This window comes from Gorilla gorilla, chromosome 9, assembly GCF_029281585.2.
Source record: "Gorilla gorilla gorilla isolate KB3781 chromosome 9, NHGRI_mGorGor1-v2.1_pri, whole genome shotgun sequence".
NCBI classification, from domain to species: domain Eukaryota; kingdom Metazoa; phylum Chordata; class Mammalia; order Primates; family Hominidae; genus Gorilla; species Gorilla gorilla.
In genome coordinates this window covers 24,979,320-25,002,209 of record NC_073233.2, presented here as the reverse complement: position 1 = coordinate 25,002,209, position 22,890 = coordinate 24,979,320, and the positions used below count along the sequence as shown (strand labels likewise).

Here is a 22,890-nt window from a genome sequence, read left to right as displayed (position 1 = left end):
TAATTCAAAATAGTTTCTGTAGTTATTTGCATGAGGAACAAAAAATAACGCTTTTAAATTGTTATTCTTATAAGATATATATTTAGTGAGATGGAAGCAGCTTAGTGCAGTAGAAGTAGATTGGCTCTTGAAAGAACAAGCTGTATGTTCTCGGTCAGTCTGTTAACCCAACTGCTTCAGTTTCCTCTGGTCTAAAGTCTTTCCCCACCTCATGATGGTCATGAAGCTCAAATTAGATTATTACATATAAAATAATTTTCATATATACTGTGCTTTCAAATTTTGATATAAATTATCAAGTAAATGTAGGTGAGTGAGTTGAGGAAGCACTGTAGGATTGGTACCTTCATGAACATTAGCTTCAGAATCGTTGCCCTCTGAGGGTAATAAGGGCTTATCTAAAACTTGTCTTTACTTCAGAAACCTATCCATCCTCCACTCCCCTCACTCGCTGCCAAGCAAGGAGTAATTCTAAATGTGTGCTTGATTTAGTTTTAAAGGAGATATTGATTTTTTTAATGAGAGGACATAGTTCCTTTAGAAAATTGAAGTTTTCTCTTTTTATCATTTTGATTTCCTTTTATCAGATACAAAGATGAAAGTGATTATGCCTTACGTTACATGGAAAGTAGTTGGAAAGAGCAGCAGAAGGAAGAAGCAAAGAGGTAAGCATAAAATTTAACATACTTGTGCAAAAATGTCCTAAAAATTCCTTTCTGCTTATTGCTACAATTGCACCATTGGGAACTGGGGCTTTGGGCCAGAGAATTCTGGATTCCAATCCTGTTTACTAGCTGTGGGGCCTTGGACAAATTCCTTAACAGTTCTGTTTTTTCACTGGTTTTTGTTTTTTTGTTTTTTAACAGAGATGGGGTCTCACTATGTTGACCAGGCTAGTCTCAAACCCCTGGCCTCAAGTGATCCTCCCATCTCAGCCTCCCAAAGTGCTGGGATTACAGGCATGAGCCACTGCACTGGACCATCACTGTTTTTTTTTGTTTGTTTTGTTTTTAAGAGATGGGGTCTTGCTTTGTTATCCAGGCTGGTCCCAAAGTCCTGGGCTCAAGCAATCCTCCTGCCTTAGCCTCACAAAGTGTTGGGATTATAGGTGTGAGCCACCATGCCCAGCCTATTTTCTTTTGTAAAATGAGAATATACTGTTTTACTCACTTAAGTATAATGAGGATTAAGACATGTACAAGATGCCTAGTGCAGTGCCTCACATGTGTGGATACACAGTAAATGTTAGATGCTTTCCCTAATCCTGTTGTAGCAAATTCTTGCTTTTCTTTCTGCATCAGACACATCTCAATCTTGGTAACCTGTAACATTGCTGGCCTCAGGGATGTAGGTATATTACATTTCCTCTGATTTCTGTTTGGCTATCTGATAGTAAGCTAATGATACTTTCTCTATTGGGGTAAAAAGTAATTACTTTGTTTATAGTATTGTTGTTTTTTGTTTTTTTTTTTTAAGAGACAGGGTCTTGCTCTGTCGCCAAGGCTGGAGTGCGGTGGCATGATCACGGCTCACTGCAACCCCAACCTCCCCGGGTTCAAGCGATTCTTCTGCCTCAGCTTCCCAAGTAGCTGGGACTACAGGTGTGCGCTACCACGCCCAGCTAATTTTTGTAATTTTTAGTAGAGATGGGGTTTCACCATATGTTGGCCAGGCTGGTCTCAAACTCCTGACCTCAGGTGATCCGCCTGGCTCGGCTTCCTAAAGTGCTGGGATTACAGGTGTGAGCCGCTGTGCCCGGCCATAATGTTATTATAGGTAAATAATTCACCTCAGTCTCAAGCCAGAATACTATATCTTTTTCTCCCTCTTGCCCATAAAATTTCAAACTAAAGTGTTGGAAGAGAACAAGAATAGAATGTTAGTTAATGAATAAATGCTTCTTGCTGTTTATTTTTAAAAGCTATTGAGATAAACCTATATTTTATTATTTTAATGGAAATAGTAAGGTTTTTGTGGTGTGTGAGTTCTTTTTCCCACGACAATTTGGGTCTGTGGCCCCTGGTAAAAAAATATCCCTGCTAGTTTGTTTTCAGTGGTAAAGCCTTGAGGCATTTTGAGAGCATCAGCACAATCCATGTGAGCTCCCAGTTGGAAATTTCATTCTTTTTAAGAAAAGTGGTCATCTCATGTATATTGACAAATACCCTTTAAAAATTCTTTGGCAGCTTAAGACTGGGTATGCAAGAGGACTTAGAGGAAATGAGACGTGAAGAAGAAGAAATGCAACGTCGAAGGGCCAAGAAGCTGAAGAGGCGTTAGCTGCTGCTTTCATTTTTGTGAAATTCTATAGCTGCTCTGCTGCAAGGATTTCCTGCCTTCAGACTGAAGAAGCCCCCTTATCATTTTAGATTTATACTTGGGTACTCAAGGAGAAGGAATGCATACTGTCATTTGCAGGCTGTCATTTGAGCATAAAATATTTTCAGATATTTTCCAGGGTGAAATCTGTAATGCAGATGATATAATGCCCACTTGTGCTCTTATGAAGTTAACTGTTCACAGATGCCAGCCTTGATCCTGAGGAGCTATGCACTCTAATGTGGGGCCACTCACCAGTCAGCCAATCTTTTATTGTTCCTTTGCTACTTTGAAAGGAAAAAAAAGGTTGTCTCTTGATTTCTATAATTCTGCTGATCTGTGAGTAGGGCACTGCCCTGCTCCCAATCACACTTAGTCTTTTTATGAGAAACCTGGACCTTCCATGAATGTTGCCAGCAATAAAGTGACTTGTCCTAATCTATGGATTGAGAACTTGAAAATGTAGAGTAGAATTTATAACTATCATATGGATGTCATCCTGTGACTTTGAAGTACAAAGTAGAATAAATTCTGTATTCATGGATTGGATGCTGAGCATTCTCACTCATTAATTTAGGTGGCTAGGAATTAATGAAAAAATTTTCAAGTTAAAATACAGGTTATAACAGTATAATATTCTTTTCTAAGTTTTCCTTTCAGATTTACTGTTATGTTGGCTTTAGTGTAAGACAAGGTCACTGTGCTGATTGATTTTTATCTAAAAAAATTCATTTTTATATCGAAGAAAAAATATTTTATTCAAACATTAGATTTGAAAGAGTAATAGTTTATAAAATAAGGAAGTAACATGTGAGGCTCTCCCCTCCTCCCCTCCCCCATCATAAAGATATTTTGAAATCCCAAGGTGCCCTCGTACCTCTTGACATTAATGACTTCATTTTTCAGCTTGAATTTGTTAGCAAATATTAATGGCAGAAAACCAAAAACTAAATTTATGGTATCGAGAGCACCACCTTCTCTTTTTGCCCATATTGCACTTTGATTTCAAACTATGCACTGTGAAGAGATTTTTTTCCCCAGGTAGGAAGGGATGTTCCCTGTTATCGTTATTTTACTGAGCTGTGGAAACTCATTTTTACCCTTTTTAAAGTCATAAATATGGACTTAATAGCCCTTAACCTTCAAGTCCAAGCAGTTCCAATCAGGCTGACTTAGGATCATGCTGGAAGGAAGCCAAGTCTCAAGAACTGTCAGCAACAGAAAATGAGATATGATGCTAGAGAGCATTTGTCCTTGACTGTAAGTACGGAGGCTTAGGGGAAGTGAGACATAAGCTTGTAGGAATAATAAACGTTCTACAATAAACGTTCTGGCTATCTTAAGCCATTGTATGGGGGGGATTAGGAAGTAGGAGGGATTGTCCTACAACAGGCCCTTATACTTCAACAGCCCAAATATTTTGGTTTATTCCTTTTTATCCATAAAGTCTTTATTCTTCAAGTTTGGGTATTATAGATTACCATTGTTAGCCTCCCTTAATGGGACCATATGAGCCAGGCTTTTAAGACGGACTCATTTTGAATTGAGTTTCAAACTTTGAAAGTGCAAGGATTTAATTTTTAAGTTGAATCCCATGAAAGGTGTCATCATCACTAGGAATAACACCCTTTGTAACTACATATAGAACTGTTACAATAGTAGCAGAAAATCCTATTGATTTCATCTCACCCATTTCAGATACCTTCAGTGAAATTAAGGGTAGTGTGATGTCCCATGTAATAAAACAGGCTTAGAACATCAATTCCTCTGCTGCCATTTATGTGCTTTTATTCCCCCTTCAAAAATTTTTTATTGGATATGTATATTTTTCAGTATTCAGACTCTGAAATCTGTCATTACAATCAAGTGCTTGTCACAGCTGAAAGATTTCTGGTGGCTTAAAGTTTACTAACAGTAAATTTATGATATGGTACAGTTCTTTGTACAGAAAGGCACCATTATGTTAGAATAAATTTCCAGAACTTAGTGGGAAGAATCAGGTTTTAACCTTGTGTGTCTGTTACTTCTGAGTGCATTTCTATAATATAAATGTTGATTTGCATCAACATTATAAAAGAGCACTTCTGTGGCTCATTTAAAAGAAAAAAAAGGTTAAGTCTTTTAAATTTTGGCCTTGTTTCCAAATCCTGTCTTCCATGTTGTTTTTCTGCACTTCCTGACCACTCTTATAAAAAGCTCACAAACCTTTGAAGAAACTGGAGTAGGCTGTTATTTCATTAAGGTTTACAAATTAAATGCTTGATTTTTAATGTATTCTCTACTGTTTTGATTTTTGGATTTTCTTAATTCAACATTTGAAGATGTGCCTTTTGGGTAATGTTAATCACGAATGTAGTAATATTTCATGATTGTAATAATGTTACATGATCATGGGTGTGGCATTCTCTAACAAATGATGTGAAAGGAAAGTAGTTTTCATAAAACTCATGGCTCTGATTGCACAGTCCTACTTGCTTTTGATATTGCTATGTCAAAGCAAAGGGCACTTCTTTTAAGGCTACTTTCAGAACTTTGTATTTTCGCTAAACTATAAATGCAGTTGTGTCCAGTTGGAGGCCAGGGTACCACATGTCACAGGCAGCCTTACATGTGTGCCGTGAAAAGGTTCAAAGACCGTTAACAAAAAAGTAAGTCTGGCCGGGCATGGTGGCTCAAGCCTGTAATCCCAGCACTTTGGGAGGCCGAGGCGGGCGGATCACTTGAGACCAGGAGTTCGAGACCAGCCTGGCCAACATGGTGAGACCCCATCTCTACTAAAAATAAAAAAATTAGCCGGGTGCAGTGGTGCGCACCTGTAATCCCAGCTACCGGGGAGGCTGAGGCAGGAGAATCACTAGAACCTGGGAGGCGGAGGTTGCAGTCAGCCAAGATAGCACCACTGCACTCCAGCCTGGGTGACAGAACGAGACTCCATCTCAAAAAAAAAAAAAAAAAAAAAAAGAATGTGGGAACTCAAATTTTCATTTTTAATGTAATCCCCAAGATTTTCTCCAAGAAATAAATTGTTGTTTTGTATTTTGTAACTTAAAAGCAGCTATTGGTAAATTTCTGAGATATAGCAGGAGACCAAAACATGTTTGGAAAGAGAATAAATATATGAAGAGAGACTGGTTGTTTTATTTTCAATGTACTGAATATATTAGACTACTATTTATTTTCTGAGTGGATGTGATTAAATATTCAGACGTTTAGTGTATGATTAAGAGTGAGATAGAGATTTCTTTGGAGTAATTAAATCCATCCTGTCTTTTACATAATGGACAAATCAAGTTAAAAAATTTTTAGATAGCTTAGCTTGTTTTCTGGTGCTGTTGACCTGCAAGAGAATATACTTTTGCATATACAGGTGAAAGTTTTGCAATTTATGTATACAAGAAATTGTAGGCATTAAAAATATTTTATTGATATTTTTGCTGGTTTGCATTTATTGATTAAAACTTTGAGATATTCTTTATCTCATCACCCTGAACAGTTTTCCAGCTAGAAACCTCAGTATACTCATCACACTTCAGAGATACGGTTTGCCTATTGCACACACTCCTCTGCTTATTCTCCCTTACACATTCATGTCTGCTCTGACATGATAGAGCTTCTCTCCCCCTACCAGCTTAGAGAACTGTTCTGCTCTCTGACCCATGTTAGGAGAACTGTTAGGTGGTCAGAGCAATGGAATCTTTTAGTGGCTCAAGTTTTGGAAGTTTACTCAAATGGAGGGAGGACACAGCTGGGTATATGGTTCCTCTTGTCAAAATGAGCAGGGTCCTATCTCTTATGATAAAAACAGCTTGAGATGGCTGAGAAGAGGAGTCCTTAGAAATGTATATGAGGCAGGCTGGGCACAGTGGCTCACACCTGTAATCCCAGCACTTTGGGAGGTAGAAGCAGGTGCATCGCTTGAGGTTGGGAGTTCGAGACCAGCCTGGCCAACATGGCAAAACTCCCTCTCTACTAAAAATACAAAAATGTGGCGTGCGTTGTAATCCCTGCTACTCAGGGGGCTGAGGCATAAGAATCACTTAAACCTGGGAGGTGGAGGTTGCAGTGAGCCGAGATTGCACCACTGCACTCTATCCTGGGTGACAGAACAAGACTGTCTCAAAAAAAAATGTATTATGAGGCAAATGGGCACAGCTATACAGCCAGAGGATGTAAGTACTTAACTCACTGGAAAATGTTGAGTCTAAATCACATAAGAAATAGAAGATGCTAGTATCCTAGAGTCAGAAATCACCAAAGTTTTGCTTATGGATTTTGAATTTCTTTTCTTTCCATTAAAAAAAGGTAATCCATTCATTGCAAAGAGCCACTTACAAATAGTTAAGCAAACTTCCCAAATAACAAAATGTTTTCTATGTAAACAAAAGATCTGCTTTGCTGGAAAAGGTATACTTCTTTTGAATACTGGAACTGTATCAGTCATCCTCAGAATGGGTACAGTTCCATACAATTTGTTTTTAAAGTATTTACCCCTGTTAGGTCTCTCTCAGGCTCCCATCTTTTCAGTAGTCATGAAAAAGAATTATCAGGCAACTTCCTGGGTTTTCTTTTCTCTTTTTTTTTTCTTTTTGAGACAAGGTCTTGCTTTGTCACCCAGGCTGGAGTGCAGTGGTGCAATCTTGGCTCACTGTAACCCCCACCTCCCGGGTTCAAGCAATTCTCCTGCCTCAGCCTCCCAAGTAGCTAGGATTACTGGTGCCCACCACCACACCTGGCTAATTTTTGCATTTTTAGTAGATACGGGGTTTCACCATGTTGGCTAAGCGGGTCTCGAACTCCTGACCTCAAGTGATCCGCCTGCCTCGGCCTCCCCAAGTGCTGGGATTACAGGTGTGAGCCACCACGCCTGGCCTAACTTCTTGGGCAGGTGAGGGAGGCATTTAAACAGCAAGATCTTGGATATCCCACAGTCTCTTGTTTGGCTCTTTTCCTTGGCACATGAAAATGTGAAGGGAGAAGGCCTGGATCTTAATCTTGACTCTGCAGCCCAGGGCTGTGTGTGTTGGCAAGATAAACATGCCCCTCAACTTCATTTTTGCCATTTTGTAAGATGAGGCTAATAGCTTCAGAAGGTTATTTTAAGGATTAGGATAATTATACTTCAGTATTTAACCCTAATATTAAAAATGAGGTTCTTACCCCACATGGTATAAGCTTAGGGTTCTTTTTTTTTTTTCTTTTGAGACTGAGTCTCACTCTGTCACCCAGGCTGGAGTGCAGTGGCCGATCTCAGCTCACTGCAACCACTGCCTCCCGAGTAGCTGGGACTACAGATGTGCCACCACACCACGCCCTAGCTAATTTTTTGTATTTTTAGTAGAGACGGGGTTTCACCATGTTGGCGAGGCTGGTCTTGAACTCCTGACCCTAGATGATCCACCTGTGTTGGCCTCCCAAAGTGCTGAGATCACACGTGTGAGCCATCGCGCCAGGCAAAACTAGGTATCTTAATGCCAGTCTTAGAGACCATGTAGCAGAAGGACCCAATTGTCTTCCATCCACTCAACTACTTCCCCACCCTCTGTCTCTCTGTTATAAGCTAACAGAATACTAAGTCTTCATTCATCTTAAAAAATGCAGTAATTCCAGGCGCATTGGCTCACGCCTGTAATCCCAGCACTTTGGGAGGCTGAGGCGGGCAGGTCATGAGGTCAGGAGATCGAGACCATCCTGGATAACATGGTGAAACCCCGACTCTACTAAAAACACAAAAAAATAGCCGGGCGTGGTGGCAGGCGCCTGTAGTCCCAGCTACTCGGGAGGCTGAGGCAGGAGAATGGCATGAACCCGGGAGGTGGAGCTTGCAGTGAGCCGAGATCGCGCCACTGCACGCCAGCCTGGGCGACAGAGCGAGACTCTGTCTCAAAAAAAAAAAAAAAAAAAAAAAAAGTGCGGTAACTTCTTAACATAAAATATGACAAAATAATGTGCAATTACTTTATGCGAAACCAACAACAGGAACTGTACAGCTGGTCAGGTGAGCTTCACAGCTGCATTACTTCACCAGGATCATCCTTGCTTACTTCCACTGGGGTCTGTGGGGAAAAAAGAAAGTGTGTGTCATGCGGGCCTAGTGGTTTCTAGTGTGGGGGCTTAGGCATTTGGCCTCCCAGGCAAGGACTGGCAGGGGAGGTTACCTCCAATTCTGTCTCACCTAATGCCTCTGATCCCAGATGCAAGGGGAGCTTAGCACTGGGGAGCTGGCAAGAGGCAGAGAAAAGACAGAAATTCCAAGGTCTAGCAGGAGGAGACAGAAAAGAGACATCTGCCACCAGATCCCTTTTACAGACTAGTGTTTACTTATGGAAGAGAGAAGTTTGGATTTCTGAAGTGGACTGATCCTTAGGAAATGGCATCAAAGACTGGGCATACAAAATGTCCATTAGCACAACAGAGACAAGACTGCCCAACTCAGAAAGCTTTGACTCTGGGCCTTAAAGATCACGTGAAAGAAAATGGGAACCCTCCCAACAGCTACAGTAACTTTAAAAAAATAAAAGTATTTGTTTCTAATGTTACTAGAGTTGGATTTTCATACTTAGTTTGTTTTTGGGGGCGGGAATACATTTCAAAGTAGGAATAGAGAACAAAGTTGAAGGTACACTTACCCCTCCTGGGGGATATTTATATCCCTTCCACATGGTTCCTGCAATGAGAAGCATCCATAAGACAACAATCATCATGAGGCTTCTTTCTCAGCTGGTGGTGGACCCACGAAGAAACAAGTGCTTCTGGAAGGTGCAGTGTTCTATTCCCTGAGTCGTAGGAATCCAGATGGTGGATGGCCCAGCATGGCAGCTCCTCACTAAGGAGCTTCGTGGCCTAGTCTGAATTGAAGTGGCTCCTCATGGCCATTTAGGGGGGCAGAGCTCAGACACCAATTATGATATCAGCTCCTGTAACCTTGGCAACCCAGTCAGCATGAGCACCTATGGGATGGTTGGCCAGGGTGCTAGATGTGTTGGGTTAAAGAAAATTTATCAAAAGGGCCCTGTGCTCTGGTGTGTCTGTGATTTGGACCTAGCTGGCATCATACTCATTAACTCGTCACCTGCCAAAATGTTATTGGCTTTGTGCAATCAGATGCTATGCAAAAGAAAAAAAGCCTGGATTCATTAAGAGAATTAGCTGGCTAGGTATGCCATGAGCAAATAACTTTATATGCTATTGTTAGGCTGTTCAAAAAAGAAACCTTTCATTTTATAAAATGGTACAGTTAAGCTCTTAACATGTAGGGTGAGCCTATTTACAACTTTCCTGAGAAGGGAAGAGAAGGAAGATGGGCTGTCTGTTTACTCATTTCGCAGCTGGAGAAAGTGAGGCACAGAATAGTTTAAGTGGTCTGGTCAGGACTGCCACAAAGTTCTGACTGCTTTGGGCTAATGCATTCACAGAAATCCTGGGGCAGATGGAGATAAAAACCCCAACCATCAAGTCCTGCTCTTAGTATACCTGGGGCTGGGGCTAAACACCCCTAACTTCTGGAGTAGCTTCCAAAAAACCTTCTGCTCCTGTAATCAGTACATTATTAAAACTCTCCGAGTTAAGTTTCTCTAACAATAGGCACAGCTCTGAAAAAAAACAGGTCTGAATGAAATGGGGTGAAACGTAAGAAACCCAGGAGATGGTCTGCTGAAAGGGTACTGCCATTAGTGTTTCCTGTAGGCAGGCTGGTCTAGTGGAATGAGTATGGGAGGCTATTAAGTCCAGAGACAGAGAAATGTGCTCGCATCCCACCTTTACCAACGAGCTACTGTGTGTGGCCTCAGGTAAATAGTTGAGGTCACTGTCACCAGTAAATCTTTGTGGACTGGTTCATTATTTGCTTGTTGTTAAGTTAGTATTTTACTAAATGCTAATTTTTGAGCTTTGCATTAAATGCTTTACATTAATTCCCAAATATAATCTTCACAAAAATAGTGATATCTCCTGTTGTACAGAAGAAACTTTGAAACTGAAGTTCAAAGAAACTAATTAAACTTTCCCAAGGTCACATAGCTAGAAAGTCACAAAGTTAGGACCTAAACCCAAGTTCAATGTTAACTCCAGTTTCAGTATCTGCCAAAAGGGACATTAAAAATGCTGGTCCTGGCAAGGCACGGTGGTTTATGCCTGCAATCCCAGCACTCTGGGAGGCCAAGGCTGGAGGACCACTTGAGGCCTGGAGTTCAAGACTTGCCTGGGCAACATAGTGACACCCTCTCTCTACAAAAAATAAAAAAAAAATTAGCCAGGCATGGTGGCATGTGCCTGAGGATCAGCTACCCAAGAAGCTGAGATGGGAAGACTGCTTGCACCTCACTCCAGCCTGGGTGGCAGAGCAAGACCTGTCTTAGAAAAAAAAAAAAAAAAAAAGAATGCTATTAATAGTATAATATATTACAGTGTTGTGAGGAGAAAAATAATAGATGGGAACAGTCTTCAAAACAACACCTATGAGACATGGTTATTAATAGACAACTTTGGCCTGCTGTCCTCAGCAGTACTCACCAAATCATTTCCCCTTCCACAGTTTATTATATTTTCCAGAGGAATAAACACTCTCCACTGAGACTTCAGGGTGCTACCAAGTACTTTGGAAAGGGAGGAATCCAACCCACCAGACCTGACCACCCACTTACTGCAGCAGATCTTCACCTAAAGCCCGCCTCCTCAGTTGTGTCTTGCTCTCCTGAACAGGCCACCTCTCCTGCCACTTCAGAGTTGGAGGCTGAATCAGAAAGAAAATTTGAGGGCAGAGATGGCTCTACTCATTGGCCCAGTGGGTAACCACCTCTGTGTGGTCACCAGAAGGGCTGCTAAAAGGTCCCACCAATCCCTACCATCCCCCTTCCTACCAATAACCACTGATCCACTTGGCCTGAAATCCACAAGTCAAATACGGTCTCCAGCAGACCCCTTGCAAATTCCATAGTGCTTTGAAACAAGTACAGCTATATATGCAAGGGAGGGGGAAACAAAAAAAGACTTAAAAGATGTCCTGGCAGGTGCAGTGGCTCACGCCTGTAATCCCAGCACTTTGGGGAGCCGAGACAGGCGGATCACGAGGTCAGGAGATCTAGACCATCCTGGCTAACACAGTGAAACCCCGTCTCTACTAAAAATACAAAAAATTAGCCAAGCATGGTCGTGGGAGCCTGTAGTCCCAGCTACTCGGGAGGCTGAGGCAGGAGAATGGCGTGAACCCAGGAGGCAGAGCTTGCAGTGAGCCGAGATAGCACCACCGCATTCCAGCCTGGGCGACAGAGCAAGACTCCGTCTCAAAAAAAAAAAAAAAAAAAAAAGGATGTCCCCAGCCAGGCGTGGTGGCTCATGCCTGCAATCCCAGCACTTTGGGAGGCCGAGGTGGGTGGATCACCTGAGGTCGGGACTTTGAGACCAGCCTGACCAACATGGAGAAACCCCGTTTCCACTAAAAACACAAAATTTGCCAGGCGTGGTGGTGCATGCCTGTAATCCCAGCTGCTCAGGAGGCTGAGGCAGGAGAATTGCTTGAGCCTGAGAGGCGGAGGTTGCAGCGAGCCGAGATCACGCCATTGCACTCCAGCTTGGGCAACAAGAGTGAAACTCCATCTCAAAAAATAATAATAATAATAAATAATAAATAAAAAAGGATGTCCCTAGTGGGATGGGAAGTAGCCCGGTAGCCTGGGACACTAACTTTGTTCCCATCACATTCTGACTTCCAGTTAGTGGTGAGACCTCAACTATCTTTCCCATTTGGTCAGAAAACTCAGACAGGAAGATGAGCCAGCACCAGGACTGACCACCAGGGATTTACAGGCAGAGCCATTACTTACCATCAACTCTGGAAACGTGCCCATGTAACACGCAAGTCCAACAAAAAACATCCAGCCAAGCACAATCATGATCAAACGTAAAACAATTTCTAAGATAAAATTGCACAGTGAAAGACTATTCACCAAGATCTTGGCAAAGGAGTGCGCTCACGAAACCTTCAGTTGGTAGAGGTCTCGCATGTCTGTTCGAGTCCTTGGCTCCAAAGGATCCACAACTCCCTAGTGGAGAAGCTGAAATCTAGTAGGGCATTGTGACATCATTGACCATATGGCCCAGACTCAAAACACACCAGAGACACCACCCCCAGACCAGTAGCTGAGCAGCAAACAGCAACACTATGAAGTAGGCATTATTGTTAACCCCATTTCACTAATCAGAAAACTGAGGCTTAGACTACAGCCTAAGTGACCCGCACTACAGCACATAGCTGATGCTCCAGATCAGGGCCAAGACTTAGGACTCAGCTGCCTCTTGGGCAGCTGGGCTCTTTACACTAGAGGCAGAGATTTGGAAAGGTGTTTTGCTGCTAGGTGTATGACATGTGAACGAAACAAACTGAACTATAGGTAAATGAGACAGATGTCTCTATTTCTGTCCCTGCAAAACCTCCTCTCCCCATGTCAAGGGGTTCCTCAGCATGATGGTATATCCACATCTTCATCACCTTGGATTAGTTCCTCTCCATTGATTCTCTTTTCTTGGCCATCATGAAGCCACAGGTACCCCTGTCCTTTCCTCAGAAAAACTTCCAGATGATACTGTGGCTCCTTCCCTGTCTTATTTCTTAATTTCCTTTTATGACCAAACTTCCTAAACAAGTGGTCCACACTCAAAGCTTTTTCCAATCTATGCCTCTTCCATGCATTACATTCTGACTTCTAGCCCCACCCCACTATTAGACACCCTCTCAGAGGTCACCAAAGATCTTTTTTGCTTTTCTGCTACAACATCATGGACATTTAATGTATTTTTCATCTCTACAATTTTTTTTTTTTGAGACAGAGTCTTGCTCTGTCGCCCAGGCTGGAGTGCAGTGGTGCGATCTCAGCTCACTGCAACCTCCGCCTCCTGGGCTCAAGTGATTCTCCTGCCTCAGCCTCCTGAGTAGCTGGGATTAGAGGCACCCGCCACCACGCCTGGCTAATTTTTGTATTTTTAGTAGAGATGGGGTTTCACCATGTTGGCCAGGCTGGTCTCGAACTCCTGACCTCAGGTGATCCACCCGCCTCAGCCTCCCAAAGTGCTGGGATTACAGGCATGCACCACCATGCCCGGCTAATTTTGTATTTTTAGTAGAGACAGGGTTTCTCCATGTTGGTTAGTCTGGTCTCGAACTCCTGACCTCAGGTGATCCGCCCGCCTCGGTCTCCCAAAGTGCTGGGATTACAGGTGTGAGCCACTGTGCCCAGCATAGATCTTCCAAATCTGTGGAATGTTCCACAATTCCCTGCCCTTCAGGAACTCCAAGAAGTGTTTGGCCGACTGCTTTTGGGTGGATCTTTTCCAGGCCTCATCAAGTTTTATCCCATATATGTGCAGACAGAACTCAGCCAAAGACTTATAAGGGCCCCTGTGGAAATCTACAGAGCTTTCTCCATGGAGATCCCTCTTCTTAGCACTCCATCCTGCAAATTCCGGCCTCTGCTGTATTTTGCTATCTTTCTCTTCAACTCAGTGAAATGCTCAGTTGGGTAACTCCTTTCTGTGCTACAGTCTGAAAACTGCCTCCTGGCTGGAGCAATTGTAGGACTCACCTTCACTGGTTTCCTTTCTCTCAAAGTACACAGTCTTGTCCTGTCTCTTGTACAAGATCTGAAAACAATTATTTCATGTTTTGTGCAATTTTCTATTTATGAAGAGAAGGTAATTTCTGTAACAGTTGATCCTTCACAGGCAGAAGCAGAAGTGTATGTTCTTCTTTTTGGAGACCGTCTTGCTTTGTTATCAAGGCTGGAGTGCAGTGGCACAGTCACAGATCACTGCAGTCTTGAACTCCTGGGCTCGAGCGATCCTCCCTCCTGAGCCTCTCAAGTAGCTGGGACAACAAGTGTGCACCACCATGCCTGGCTAATTTTTTTTTTTTTTTGTAAAGGCAGGGTCTTGCTATGTTGACCAGGCAGGTCTCAAACTCCTGGGCTCAAGTAAACCTCTTGCCTCGTCCTCCCAAAGGGCTGAGATTACAGACATAAGCCACTGTGCCTAGCTTAGGTTATTCTTTTTTAATTCTTGCATAATATTCTAGTTTATTTCATCTTGCTCCCAACGATACAGTAGGTCAAGTCCAGTCAGGAGACAGAAAACCACACAGTAATTTGAAAATGTTAATAAAGAGAATTATCAACTAGGAGCAAGTGACCGACTATAGAAGGGGTAGAAAGTGTTACATATTACAGGAATAGCATATATAGGGAGCAGCCACTACCTCTAGAGCTGAGGCAAAGTACCCAAGGAAGAAATAAATTTGGAATAGCCCCCTCCCCTCCAGGGCTGAGATCCAAAACATGTTGGAGGAGTTGTGGACATGACCAACTGGACGGTAGAGGTCTAATGAGCTGCTGCAGGCTAAAGCTGGCAATGGGTGCTTGTGGAACTCACTGGTCAATTGTCTCAGTGACACAGGTGTGGAAGAAGTCCGCAGTGGAGCCACTGATACTTGACAGGGTGAGTGCCACTAGAAGTCCCCATACATGCCACTGGCAGCCACACAGAATCAGGAATAGACACACACTGGAACTAAGAAGAGAAAGCCCTTCCTCTTGTAGTATCCTCCGAAGGCCCTCTACTGACAAAATGTTAGCCTGTCCACTAATGAGGAAGAAATGCTTACAGGGCCCAGCTTCATCATGGTAGAGCAAGCAATAAATGATGGATTTGGAACTGAAAGGCAATAAATAACTGGCATAATATGCACTAAGATTTTTTCCCAATTTTTACCATCATAAACAATGCTGTGATTGTTAAAATTTCTGGCCCTGGGCTTGTGGTAGTGCCATGGAGATGGCAGAAGCAGGAGCTGGAGCAGGAACTTGCAGTGAAGGCTGAGACTGCCCACGCACATCCATGCTACCCTTGGCCAGAAGAATGGATGGTGTGTCCTGGGTCCTGGGTCCTGGGTCCTGAAGACAACTCCCTGACCACTGAAGCTTTTTGTGGCACTGGGCATGGGTGTGATGGATGGCAAGACAGGGCTGTTCCGAGGTCTGAGCCCCCAACTGATGTGACCCCTCTCCTTTGTAACCAGGGGCAGCGTGAAGGTTTTCCCTCCAGATGAAATCAAGGAGGTTTCCAATAAGGATGGATATGAAGACTTCTCTGAAGCAAGCAGTGAAGGAGACCTCCTAGGGGATGATGATGCAGTGTGCGTCCTGTATGTTGGCCCACCCCCTGCATGCCATCTTGATGTGCTGCATGGTCTAATCTGTGGGATGGGAGGTGAAGTACAGTGGTGTGCTGAGCTCCACTGGGAAGATTTTCAATGAGGAAGGGCCGCTGGGATTCTTTGTTGGCTTGATCCCTCATGTCCCGGGTGAAGTAGTTTTCTTGTGAGGCTATAACCTGCTGGCCCACTTTATCAATGCCTACCTGGTGGATGACAGAGTGAGTGACACCTAGGGGGGCTGAGAAATGACCAGAATCGGGGTTCCCAGTTAGGCCAGGCCCTGACCATCCAGAGCTACACGAAGTTTGTGATGGAGATCGCAGTGAGCATGCTGACCTACCCTTTCCTGCCAGTTGGCAGCCTCATGGCTGTGAACAACTGCAGGCCGCAGGCTGGGCTCTCTCCTTACTCCCTGGTGTTCAAATCCTGGATTTACTGCTGTAAGTACCTGAGTGTGCAGGGCCAGCTCTACTGAGGCTCCAGCCTGCTTTTCCACACGTGTCATCAGGATCATGCTTTGGCCTGGAGCAACATGAATCATCTTTAAAAAAAACAACGCTGTCTCAACCTGGCCACTGTGGGTGAGGCCTGATTATCTCAGGATATCTGCAAGATGACTCCAACACAGCAACAACCAGATGTGGTCCAGCCCAGCTGCGCTTCAGTTTCCATATTTGCCATGTGTTTGTCCAGATGTGGGGTCAGGTGGGGGTGGGGCTGCACCCTGGGGATTAGATCGCCTGCCAAACCTGGGGGAGGTGGGGCTAGGTGGGGAATTGGCAGAATCCCCATACCTCCCAGATTTGCTGAGTCTGCCTTGTCCAGAGGGCCAGAGAACGGCTTTTGGAGGCCCAGATTGGATGGGGAAAGCCTAATCAGGTCAGATCCCACCCCTGTCCAAGCCCCCAGTTGGTCCAGCTCCTATCTTGCAGCTCAGCTGAAAGCATCATTCTTCTGCACAAGGCCACTAGCATGTTTCAGCCTGTGCTAGGAGGCAAATGCTAGGCTCTGCCTTTGTTTTTCTCAACACTACTTTTGATACAAGGGCAGTATCTTCCTCCGAATAGGCAATCATGTGATTAGTCAGAATGCATCCCCCTCATCTAATGCTCATGTGTTTACTGGTGATGCCTTGTGTGCAGGATAAATACCCAGACGTTAGGCAGATCAGTGTGTCTAGTCCTACCTAGTTTAAAAGTTCATAAGGCCAGGTGCAGTGGCTCACGCCTGTATCCCAGCACTTTGGGAGGCCGAAGTGGGTGGATCACTTGAGGTCAGGAGTTTGAGACCAGACTGGTCAACATATAGTGAAATCCCATGTCTACTAAAAATACAAAAAAGATTAGCTGGGCGTGGTGGTGGGCACCCATAATCCCAGCTACTCGGGAGGCTGAGGCAAGAGAATCTCTTGAACCCAAGAGTTAGAGGTTGTAGTGAGCTGAGATTGCGCCACTGCACTCCAGCCTGGGCAACACAGCGGGACTCCGTCTCAAAAAAAAAAAAAAAAAAAAAGTTAGTGGTAAGATTTGACCCTATCTCCTGCAAATAAATGTATTGGTGGTGAAAAAAATTTTTTTTCTTCAACAAATTTCTGATCATGGCCAATTTTTTTCTTGTTAACCAGGGAAGCAAAAAGATGACAAGAAAGTATGCAAGTTCAGGCTGGGTGCAGTGCCTCATGCCTGTAATCCCAGCACTTTGGGAGACCAAGGTGGGTGGATCACCTGAGGTGAGAATTTCTAGACCAGTCTGGCCAACAGGGCAAAATCCCATCTCTACTAAAAATACAAAAATTAGCTGGGCGTGGTAGCGCATGCCTGTAATTCCAGCTACTCGGGAAGCTGAGGCAGGAAAATCACTTGAACCTGGGAGGCAGAGGTTGCAGTAAGCTGAGATTGCGCCACTGCACTCCAGCCTGGGTGACAGAGGAGACTCTGTCTCAAAAAAAAAAAAAAAAAAAAAAAAAAGAGTATGCAAGTTTAGACACAGTATGAAAATGCAGAGGCTGTATAAAATCCTTACGGGCCCAGTGCAGTGGCTTAGGCCTGTAATCTCAGCACTCTGGGAGGAGGAGGCAGGTGGATCACCTGAGGCCAGGAGTTTGAGATCAGCCTGGCAAACATGGTGAAACCCCATCTCTACTAAATATACAAAAAATTAGCTGGGCACAGCGGCGGGTGCCTGTAATCCCAGCTACTCAGGAGGCAAAGGCATGAGAATTGCTTGAACCTGGGAGGCAGAGGTTGAAATAAGCAGAGACTGAAGCACTGCACTCCAGCCTGGGCGACAGAGGAGACTCTGTCTCAAAAAATAATAAAATAAAATAAAATAAAATCCTTACAAAAAGAATTAGCTTAAGAAAAATTGCAGTTTTAATTCACAAGGTCATAAAAACATAGGTTGTTACAAAGGATATTTCAGGAAGGATGACCTGAGATACAAAATTGCTGTCAATGAACACAACAGTTAACTTCCATACATTTAAGAAGTATATGATAGGCCAGGTGCGGTGGCTCACTCCTGTAATCCTAGCACTTTGGTAGGCAGAGGTGGGTGGATCACCTGAGGTCAGGAGTTCGAGACCAGCCTGACCAACATGGTGAAATCCTGTTTCTACTAAAAATTCAAAAATTAGCCAGGTGTGGTGGTGCACACCTGTAATCTCAGCTTCTCGGGAGGCTACAACAGGAGAATCACTTGAACCCAGGAGGCAGACGTTGCAGTGAGCCAAGATCGTGCCACTGCACTCTAGCCTGGGCGACAGAGCAAGACTCCATCTCAAAAAAAAAAAAAAAAAGAAGTATATGATAAGAATACATATATGTGTGATATCTGGAATAACAAGGTTTTGTCCCCTAATATGTCTGCTAGGGCCAATAATCATGAAAGCAACAAAGGGTATAAAGAGAGATCAGAAGTACAGCACCAAAGAAAAAAACAAGTTCTAATTTTAAACAAGCCATTTTTGTGTTTTTTCTAAAACTTACAAAGATGCAGCATATACACTTTTCCCATTTCTCAGTTTGGGACATTTTTCCCCCTTTTAACATTATTAACATCTTTGTACATATATCCTGAGTACTTTTATTTCTGTAAGACAGATTCCCAATGTGGCATTATGGGGTCAAAGGTCCAAGACTACTCTGCCCAAAGGTTGTAGCAAATTATGATCCCACCACCGACACTTGGGGTCTAGCAGACTTCAGTAAATCCACAAACATTCCAGAAACTGGACACAAAACAAACTGTATACGTGACTATGTATACAGGGACAGGTCTATATCTTCAACAGATTTTTTTTTGAGACACGATCTTGCTCTGTCACCCAGGCTGGAATGCAGTGGCACAAACACAGCTCAGTGCAGCCTCAGCCCCCTGGGCGCAAGAGATCCTCCTGCTCTAGTTTCCCAAGTAGCTGGGATTACAGGTGTGCACCACCATGCCCGACTAATTTTTAAATTTTTTGTAGAGTTGGGTCTACAAAACCAGACTGGTCTCAAACTCCTGGGCTGAAGTGATCCTCCTGTCTCAGCCCCAAAGTGTTGGGATTACAGGAGTGAGCCACTGAGCCCGGTCTCAATAGACGTTTTAAAAAAAAGTCTGAAGCCCAGATAAGGCTGAGAACTAGTACACTATACCTTCTTCTCCCTAAGGCATTGATCACCTTATACTTTCATTCATTCTGCAAACTTTCCACTGCAGGTTCTTTATATCTGGCTTTCTACATATAAGAAGGAATATATGCATAAATAATTATGCTAGGCACTGGGAATATAGAGATGAATGAGATTCAACCCCTATTTGCCCGGGCCTTACAGTATCTGAGGACAGAAAGAGGAGTGGAGATGGAGGTAGACAGGTACAAAAGTATAATAAAACACTCCTGGCAGGTACTAAGGCATGAGGCAAGGAAGAACACAATGTACTTGGGGAAGAGTGAATGTTTCAGCCTAACTGGATTATAGGATCTAATAGCACCAGTTTCAGGAGATGAGGGTAGCCTGGTGGTCAGGATGGAAGTCAAGGGAGAGGCTTAAAAAAAAAAGCCAATTTCAGTACTACACAGCCTTTCTCTTGTAACTGCACAGCAATATAAGCACATAATTCAGACTTTGTAGACCTTTTTTTTTTGATGGAATCTCACTCTGTTGCCCAGGCTGAATACAGTGGCAAGATCTCAGCTCACTGCAACCTCTGCCTCCCAACGTCAAGCAATTCTCCCTCCCTCAGCCTCCCAAAGAGCTGAGATGAAAGGCGCCTGCCACCACACCCAGCTAATTTTTCTATTTTTAGCAGAGATGAGGTTTCGCCATGTTAGCCAGGCTGGTCTCAAACTCCTGACCTCAGATGATACGCCCGCCTGGGCATCCCAAAGTGCTGGGATTACAGGCATGAGCCACCACACCTGGCTGATTTCCTAGACTATTATTAATCACAAAGTGTCATCACAATTTCACCCACAGTGAGAGGCACTATAACACGTAGTTTAGGAAGATAGTCTTTGACATCATCTTCTGCAGTAATTTAACCTTAGTCTTTGGTTTCCCTATCTGTAAAATGGAGACAATTATACACATATCCTCTATTTCACATTTACATTCTTTTCAAACAGGTGTGTTAAAATCAGTATGTATGTTTAATTTTGTAGTTTTCTTCTCCCCCCAAAAGCTATCATTAACACATCTCTTATTCAACAGAACCTCAGAAACAAGTAAAATAGGTAATGTAACAATACACCTCAATTTTCTTAACAGTAAAATTGAGGTAATAATTCTATCCAGGTCATAGGGTCTTACGAAGATGAACGGAGATAAAGCACATAAAACTCTTAGCAGTATACCTTCCACAAAGGAAATGCTACACACACACACACACTCACTCACTCACACTCTCTCTGGCATAAAGTGTGCATAGTGACTAGACCAGAAGAGAATTGGTTTGGTTGGAAGGCCTCTTCCATAAAAGGCTCTTTCATAAAAGATGGAAGAATCTTGCTCTGGCCTTGGTGCTAACTGGTATCTTTTACCTTATACCACAGATTTCTGGCAGGATCTATTAGAATTTGGAGCCCCTGGCAGTTCTACTGTTTTAAGGTTGGTTAGATCTGGCTGAGATGCACTTAACAGCCCTTCTATCAACTTTTCTCTGTAATCTTCCTCCTACCTTGTCTTCTGGCCTACTCTTGCCTGACACTACTGCCTCTTCACAACACTGCAGAGTTATTAATATTTTTTTAAAGCTCAGTCAGATCATGTCACTGTTCTGTTCGAAACCTCCCAGTGGCTTTCTCTTTCTCCCAGATTAAAAGCCTGAGAAAGGAAGAGGCAGGCCCTGACATCTGAGAGCTGGTCTGACACAGCTAGACTTCAGGGTTGTTAGAAGCTGGCCTGATGCTCACAGCTTGGCCCAGTTATTCTTCTGTGGGACATAATCTCACAGAACACCAACATGAGACAAGGTCAGTCAGACTATAAAAAAGGGAGACAACAACAAGGCCATTTCAAAATTTTGTCTAAGCAGAGACAAGAGAGCAAGGTCACTGTGCAAGCCATGAAATACCAAACGTCCTTCTCTGCTATTATGAGTGACTGCTGCTTCTTTACTAAGTATAGCTTTATCCTCACTCTAGTCTGTCCATCTTGTAGACAATACTTATTCAGATACCTAGTCACAGAAATGTCCCTGCTTTCTGACGGCACCCAATCAAGGGTGAAGCCTGGCTTTCTTGAGCCCTCCCGCAAATCGCCCAAATTCTATAATAGGTTCTCTCACCCTCACCAAGCTGTCCCAATGGTCCTCCACAACACCTGCTTCCTCACTGCAAGAACTATTAATAATGAACTCAACTTGTTTAAGCACAGGTGTGTTCCTGATAAGACGTCTCTGGCTGGAGGGCAGGGACAGGCCAGAGTCCTTACAATTGTCTACAAAGTCCCACAGTGGTTCTTGGACTTCATCACCCATCAGAATCATCTGGAAGAATTGTTAAAAGAGAATTGCTGGTCCCCAACCCCAGAGCCTGTGATTGAATAAAGCTGGGGTTGAGGTCTTAGCATCTGCATTTCTAACAACTCCCAGCACCTGAGGCTGCAGATCTGGGGCTCACACTAGAAGATTCCCTTCTCTAAACCACTTGTTCCCACCTCTTATTTCCCTGACTTAGCCTCCTTGTCTCCACTCCCATCTTACTTCATTCTACTCCAGCCACACTGGCCTCCTTGCTGTGTTGAGCCACCCTGGGCACACGCCTCTTAGGCTACTGCTTTGTCTGCACTCGGATTCGTAACACTTACTCCCTCACCCCTCAGTGAGACCTACTCCAATCTCCTTACCCTTCTAAGAATTTATTCTCCACAACACGTAATCAACCTTCTGACATGCTGAATAATTTACTTATTACATTTATTGTTTTGCTCTCTCTCTGCTAATAAAGGAATGACACCCTTAAGACATCAGCTATCTGAGTGTATTTTGTTCACGGCTGTATCCTGAGACCTGGAAAAATAGCTGGCAAGTAGTAGATAGATGCTCAACAAAAACTTTCTGAATGAATGTTCCTTCCAGCTTTTCAGCTTCTTCTCCTGAGTCAGGGCAGCACTCCCTTCAGATCTTCCTATAAATACAATCTCTCTCCTGTATGTCCAACCTCTTGACAATTACAATATCCAGCCCCTGGGACTTTTCGCTTCAGTGGCTCAAGCCAGGGATACAGGGCAGGTAAGTCAGCCATGGGTCAAGGAGACCAAACAACGCCAGAAAATTATTGTATCCTGCATCTCTTCTTCGCCCACCTTCTCCAGATGACCTTATCCACCCATCTCCCTCCTCTCTTGTTTTCCAACTATTTGTTCACCTGGATTTCTCCTCTCTTTGACCACCAACATTGTTATGGCACCCCTAAAAAAAATAAAAAAGCAACCCCTCTCCCTGTGCTAAGCCACCCTCATGCTGGGGCTGTCCTATCTCCGCTTCTCCGGCAAGGCTCCTCCTGACTTTGTTTTTCCTTTCTACTCCCTGAAATTTTGCTTCTGAAGTTCCATTACCGCCTCCTTCCTAAATTCAACTGCAATTTTCGGTCTTGCTCTTTCCTGATACACTGTGGAATTTAATACATCTGTCTGGAAACTCTTCAAGAACACCGCGTGTTGCTTCTACCTCCTTTGGTGCTTCTACTCCGGTCCTTCCTAGTCTTCTCTTCGTAAGTGTCCCCAAGTTTCCTTCCAGGAAGATGGGTCGTGGTTTCCTTGACGCCAATGCGTTTCTGGCCGTGCCCTCGTCACTTACCCACTCCGGGGTCACGAAGGAGAGGCCGCGGATTCCGGGCGCAGCCGCGGCTGAGCCCTAGGCGTTGAATGCGGGTGGAATTTCCAGTC

General features: G+C 43.7%; 3 protein-coding genes and 1 pseudogene across 5 annotated transcripts in view; 2 read left to right on the top strand and 2 right to left on the bottom strand.

Moving 5' to 3' along the window:
• Positions 1-5,745, top strand: part of SPTY2D1 (SPT2 chromatin protein domain containing 1) — a 28,649-nt gene extending 22,904 nt beyond the window's left edge. Inside the window, exons 5-6 of the mRNA XM_004050802.5 lie at positions 588-665; positions 2,187-5,745. Of these exons, the coding sequence (XP_004050850.1) occupies positions 588-665; positions 2,187-2,280 (172 nt within the window). The 3' untranslated portion in view covers positions 2,281-5,745. The remainder of the gene's footprint in view (positions 1-587; positions 666-2,186) is intronic.
• Positions 5,746-8,260: 2,515 nt separating this feature from the next.
• Positions 8,261-13,173, bottom strand: MISFA (mitochondrial sheath formation associated). Of its 3 annotated transcripts, none has more exons than XM_031016315.3 (4): positions 12,138-13,173; positions 10,975-11,047; positions 8,946-8,983; positions 8,261-8,372 (listed from the first exon to the last, which is right to left on the bottom strand). In XM_031016315.3, exons 1-4 carry the CDS (start codon positions 12,204-12,206, stop codon positions 8,322-8,324), a joined length of 231 nt encoding a protein of 76 aa, XP_030872175.1. In that variant the 5' UTR covers positions 12,207-13,173; the 3' UTR covers positions 8,261-8,321. The 3 variants fall into 3 exon arrangements, with proteins under 3 accessions (XP_030872175.1, XP_030872176.1, XP_055211977.1); XM_031016316.3 differs by having other exon boundaries at positions 10,959-11,047; positions 12,138-13,150; XM_055356002.2 differs by lacking the exon at positions 12,138-13,173 and adding an exon at positions 11,175-12,131.
• Positions 13,174-13,365: 192 nt separating this feature from the next.
• Positions 13,366-22,886, bottom strand: LOC134759331 (uncharacterized). Its single transcript, XM_063711037.1, has 2 exons — positions 19,923-22,886; positions 13,366-18,079 (listed from the first exon to the last, which is right to left on the bottom strand). Exon 2 carries the CDS (start codon positions 17,651-17,653, stop codon positions 16,739-16,741), a length of 915 nt encoding a protein of 304 aa, XP_063567107.1. The 5' UTR covers positions 17,654-18,079; positions 19,923-22,886; the 3' UTR covers positions 13,366-16,738.
• On the top strand, positions 15,309-16,102 carry LOC101142807 (mitochondrial carrier homolog 1-like; annotated as a pseudogene).
• Positions 22,887-22,890: the final 4 nt, after the last annotated feature.

Excerpts from the sequence above, each read along its gene's own strand:
- MISFA (XM_055356002.2), bottom strand. The coding sequence starts at position 11,249 with ATGGAATTTGCAAGGGGTCTGCTGGAGACCGTATTTGACTTGTGGATT. Across the intron at positions 11,048-11,174 it reads AAGTGGATCAGTGGTTATTG|CCTCCAACTCTGAAGTGGCA; the intron begins GTAGGAAGGGGG and ends TTTCTGATTCAG. Across the intron at positions 8,373-8,945 it reads ATAAATATCCCCCAGGAGGG|ACCCCAGTGGAAGTAAGCAA; the intron begins GTAAGTGTACCT and ends TTTTCCCCACAG.
- LOC134759331 (XM_063711037.1), bottom strand. The coding sequence starts at position 17,653 with ATGGGGTTTCACCATGTTTGCCAGGCTGATCTCAAACTCCTGGCCTCA.